At 34.5% G+C, this 5708-nt stretch overlaps 1 protein-coding gene across 1 annotated transcript; it reads right to left on the bottom strand.

Moving 5' to 3' along the window:
- Positions 1-562: 562 nt before the first annotated feature.
- Positions 563-4978, bottom strand: LOC128228667 (14-3-3 protein beta/alpha-1-like). Its single transcript, XM_052940113.1, has 2 exons — positions 4719-4978; positions 563-4459 (listed from the first exon to the last, which is right to left on the bottom strand). The coding sequence occupies exons 1-2, from the start codon at positions 4872-4874 to the stop codon at positions 3866-3868; spliced, it is 750 nt and encodes a 249-aa protein (XP_052796073.1). The 5' UTR covers positions 4875-4978; the 3' UTR covers positions 563-3865.
- Between the last annotated feature and the right edge of the window lie 730 nt (positions 4979-5708).

Here is a 5708-nt window from a genome sequence, read left to right as displayed (position 1 = left end):
ACCAAGCTGCAACAGGGACCTAACCAAAATGTAACAAGGACCTAACCAAGCTGCAAAGAGGACCTTACCAAGCTGCAACATGGGCTTAACCAAGATGCAACAGGGCTTAACCAAGCTGCAACAGGGACTTGACCAAGCTGCAACAGGGACTGTACCAAGCAACATCAAGGACCGTACCAAGATGCAACAGGGACCTAACCAAGCTGCAAAAAGGACGTAACCAAGGTGCAACAGGGACCTTACCAAGCTTCAACAGGAATTTAACAAAGATGCAACAGGGACCTAACCAAGCTGCAACAAGGACTTAACCAAGCTGCAACAAGGACTTAACCAAGTGGCAACAGGGACCAAACCAAGCTGCAACATGGACTAAAACCAAGCTAAAAGGACCTAACCAAGCTGCAACAAGGGCTTAAGCAAAATGCAGCAGGGACCTAACCAAGCTGTAACAAGGACCTAACCAAGCTGCAAAGTGAATGTGAATGCCGACACAAGGGTGACTCTTTGGCCATTCTTTTTTAAGAACTTATAACTAAATAATAGCTAAAATAAAGAACAAAGATTTATAAATAACTTCTTTATTTCATCTATCTATTCTTGAAAAAAAGAGAAAAATTCAAAGAACATTCACCAAGGTAACAAAGGTGCAAACGAAACAAGATTTTTATCAGGAAAGTTGACAACAGGTTTATTTTACCGTAAGGTTTCCAAAAATAAAACTACTTTTACAAAACATGGCGTTTAAAGTAAAATTTCATACTTAGAATGTTTTTACAATTTAATGTCATTGGCATTTTATAATAATTCATATGTATTGTAATTCTGAAAGTGAATATAGTTCCATGAACCTCTGATAGAAACTGCCTCATGTTTTTGCCACAAACTTCCAAATTGGTGGTTGAACTCATTCATTTCAATTTTTAAAAATCATATTTTATTTTGATCAGATTCAATAACACAGCACTATTACCAATAAACAACAAGATCCTCTTATTCAAAATGTCATGACCATTGTCAGCTACATGTATACAACTTTTAGCAGCAAAAGATAAATTGGCGGAAAGTATATGAGTGCCAGATTATGCCAATATCCTTGAAAAGAAATCAGATAATGGTGTAAATACAAAAATGATATAATAAGGGCCGATTGTTCAGAACTTTGTTGGCGTTAACAACGCTGTTAAAGTCATCGTTGTTAACTATCAAATCTCTAATTCTCTGGAAAAATTTCACTTTATATCTGCAGCATTATAAATAAGGTTTGAGAAAACTGTTTGAGCAGTATTTGTTTGAATAAAATATATAAACCCATCAATCTGAACATTCATGTTTAAAAGTTCACAATGTCGTTAACTTTAACAAAGTTCGGAATAATTGGCCCATTAAGGTACAAAGTACTAGTTGCTCGAGTATTATAGAAAATCATAAAGAAAATGATGTATATATATATGTAAGACTAAACTGACGTGATTACACAACAATATAAATGCAAAGCCAGGTCTTTCCTTGCCGAAAAATGTCAAAATTAGAAGCCATACAATTTGGAAAAACAAAACAAAAAACTTTTTAATGCTCAATGTATCTGTAATGTAATTGATTAATTAGTTCAAATATAGTGTGCATCATTTGATTCAGTTTAACAGTCTTCATGATAATATTTTTAATCTGAGTGCGAGTTTGGGCAGTAAGCTGTCAAAATGTACTTGCCCAAACACAATGAAGTCTGATTTCTTTTCCAAGAACAGTTTTTAGTAATTTCAACAATGTTTTTTAGAAGCATTTTTGTATTTTACTATAAAAAAATGTCCAATAATTCAATAAGGTTGGCAGGATTAATGCTATTGCTATAAAATGTGTAAAATTACTTTAATTAAGATACAAAGCCTTTAAGCAATCTCAATTATCTTTGATCCGATTTTGCTTTCACTGGAGTTTCCCTTGCCCATCCGAGCATTAGAACAAAAATTTTAACTTGCCCTTTGTTAGTTCTGCTTGTCCTGGATGAAGGGCCAGTGGGCTCTAGTGAGGACGGGCTAAGGTGATATTTTAGGAACTACGAAATTTGCACATAGATTAAGAATCATCTACATTAAGAACTTGTATTATCATCCAAAAAAAATTGAATAACATTCCACCGACTTAACAACAAAATCATTCAACAACAAACTGCCATTATTTCACAAACAGCTAACTCATGGAAAGTCTGGTGAACATTTATATTCTCTTTAGAACACTGTGGCATGAGATGACAATATATTTAAATGCCAAGTCATAGTTTGGATGAAACTATCATTTAATGATAGAAAAATATCTGATATGATACAAATTGGATGGACTTAAGTCTTAGTTGATAAGAATTAATAATTTATAACTTTCGTGACCCGTAGCAATATAATTATTGTTAATTTCTCATAGACAATTTTTAATAAAAAAACATCTTAAATTTTCCTGTAAATTTAGGTAAAACAGTCTTATCAGATGAAAAAAAGATACACATCGGAAATAAAAACTTTCCAATACACAGTGTGTGTATACCACGTGATAAATTAAATTACGTCATACATGCCATGTCAGAAGGCAATATTTAGCTTAAAATGAAGACTTAAAACAAAGATAACTTTTCTTTTACTACACCATTTTAAATGAAACAAAGGGCAGTATATTACCAGAGTTTGATAAGGTGACTATTTTCATCAAACACTTCGACAAACCTGTTTCCAGAAAAAGGTTTTGACAGTACTCCGTCGGGCGGCCGTTTTGTGAAAGTAGACTGCACTAGGTTTCATTTAAAATGGTGAAGAAATAGTGAAGTTATCTTTGTTTAAAGTCCTCATTCAAAGCAAAAAGTTGCCTTCCGACGTAGCAATTATGACGTTATTTATTACGTGGTATACACACACTGAATATAAATACAAAAAGCAAATGTGAATACTAGAGTATTTAAGTGAAATTACCTTTCCCTATCTGTCTATACAACAATTATATGTAAGGGGAGTACCGTACAGAAACAACACTACATGAAATACTTAAGATAATATTCATATTCATAATTATTAATACATCTAAGCTTATGACACTCAACTGGATACTGAAAATGGCCAAATAAATTTAATGTTGTGGTTTCGGTGACCCGACCGACCTTAAGTCCTGACATAATGATTTTGTTTGGCATATATATATTTTATTATTATTGTGCCACTATTATTAGTACAAGGTGAAACAGTTTACTTTTATTGTATTACTTTCTAGGCAACTCAATTGGTTGAATTGGAATTAAGTGCGTTGGTAGGGAAGGAGGTGGTTAGCTTATTGCCGGAGTGTACTGATCATTGTAACCTGTCCAATTTAAAGCGTCTTCTTGCTTTGGATGAGAGTCTTAACTGAAAGTTTATTAACTCTCATACAAAAGCATTACAATTTCATTAATATCTGGCTTAACCCCAAATACTTTGTTCACAATAAAATAAATTAACAAGGAAAAATGTTTTCTCTACCTACCAAGCCTGATTTAGTTTAGAATATAATAGAAACCACAACATTTGTTTAGATTTGGCCTAAGCAAACTTGTAGAATACACCAAATGGGGCAGAATCATTCAAGATTGAGCAAACACAATTTAAGCTGAAGGATTGAAGTAAAGAGCAATTCATTATAACAAAACAACTCTAATTGAATTCATACAAAAAATGTCTAAAAACTAAGGATACCTTGAAAATCGAAAAACTATTAAATCACTGTCACAAATTAAAAATGAAAGCAGTTATCTTATCAAATAAATCAGTAAAATTTGTTTCTGTCTCTTCCTAATTGTTCGTCAATCTTCATAAGAAACAGCCACGAACGCCAAATCTTTTACAACTTTCTTCTATTCGTCACCCTGATCAGCATCCTCATTTGCCTGAGCATCTGATGTCCAGAGGGTCAGGTTGTCGCGCAGGAGCTGCATGATCAGCGTCGAATCCTTGTATGTATCCTCTTGTAGATTATCCAGCTCAGCTATGGCATCATCAAAAGCTTTTTTCGCAAGGGTGCAAGCTTGATCTGGCTGATTCATGATCTCGTAGTAAAACACAGAAAAATTGAGTGCCAAACCAAGTCTTATTGGATGAGTTGTAGACAAGCCATCCTTTGCACTCTCAGTAGCTTGCTTGTATGCCTCCTCTGACTTCAAGATAACTTCCTTCTTTTGGTTCTGAACCTCAGCAAGGTATCTGAAATAATCTCCCTTCATCTTCAAGTAGAAGACCTTACTTTCGGCCATCTCATCTTCTTTTGATGATTCCCCGATCGCCTTCAATAAATGATTATCGATCAGGTCCAAAACCTCATTACATATATCAGTCAGCTCCTTCTCGATTGTAGTTTTGTATTCGCGAACAATGGCTTGATGCTTGTCAGAGGAATCTTGTTTAGCCTCAATGCTCGAGATGACCCGCCACGAGGAACGCCTTGCACCAACCTGTTTAAAATGAAGTGGAGAAATACATTCCATGCTAAGTTTAACACAATGTTAAAACAACACTTTCTTTATTTGACGAATTTACATTCTTAAAAACAAGTTTTCAGTGTTTTTCATAGAAAAAAATAGCTTCATTTTTGGGCAGTTGTACTTTTTAAGACTATTGTTCTGTGTAAAAACAATATCACTTTCCATATTACCATTAACACTCTTATGGATTATTCAGCATAACAAAAGAACGTAAAAGCCATGAACATACCACATTTTTGTAAGCGACTGAGAGCAGGTTCCTCTCGTCATTCGAAAGCGACCCACCCATTTGTACGACTTGTTTCATGTTGCGTGCCATGTCTTCATAGCGTTCAGCGTCCTCGCCAAACTTGGCCATCAATACCAGATCTGATCTTTCCGTCATTTTCGATGGGAATATTGGTCTTAAACCTGTGTTAGTGAAACGAAATTTTATGCGAAGCGTCGGAAATGTTTAATGGCAAAATCCGGAAGTGAAAGAATTTTTGTTTCACGAATTTAAATTATCATACTGGATATTGCTATTTCCCGTACCGTTTCGTATCTTTACAATCATGTTAATAAAAAGTGTTTCTATAATACCAAACAAAACCGGGGCATAAAACGTCTATAAATTTTAGGTTCCAAATACATATTTTATTAATACATTATGGCCTTATTTGTAATAAAAACCAATAAGTCGCATAATTGCCTTGGCCCACGGTAACTTGACTGCACATGATAATGGCGATTTGTATAAAACCAGTGTTTGTCAACGAAATTGTATGCGACTTATGACACACTTTATTTTGTCGGTAGGGACATGTTGAAAGCTGCGATCACAGTCGCAATTGACTTCAACTCATTGGCTGTAAGCAAAAGGGTTCTATCTTCTTTTTATATTCATTGCCCTCATACTAATAAACTCTAGTCTACGGCAATACATAGTTACATATCAAATTTTGGTCTTCAACACAGGGGTCTCTCGTTTATTTTACCCTGTATATTATCTATTGACAAGGAGTTAATCTACCCTATACAATATCTATTGACAAGGGACTGAACCACACTATACGTTATCTATTGACAAGGGGTTGGAACACCTTATACATTATATATTGACAATGAGTTGAACCACCCTATACATTATCTATTGACAAGGGGTTGAACCACCCTATATATTATCTATTGACAAGGGGTTAAACCACCATATACATTATCTATTGACAATGGGTTGAAC

Source organism: Mya arenaria, chromosome 1 (assembly GCF_026914265.1).
Source record: "Mya arenaria isolate MELC-2E11 chromosome 1, ASM2691426v1".
Taxonomy (NCBI): domain Eukaryota; kingdom Metazoa; phylum Mollusca; class Bivalvia; order Myida; family Myidae; genus Mya; species Mya arenaria.
Note: the sequence above shows the minus strand (reverse complement) of the source record. Positions and strands in the feature narration are given on the sequence as shown.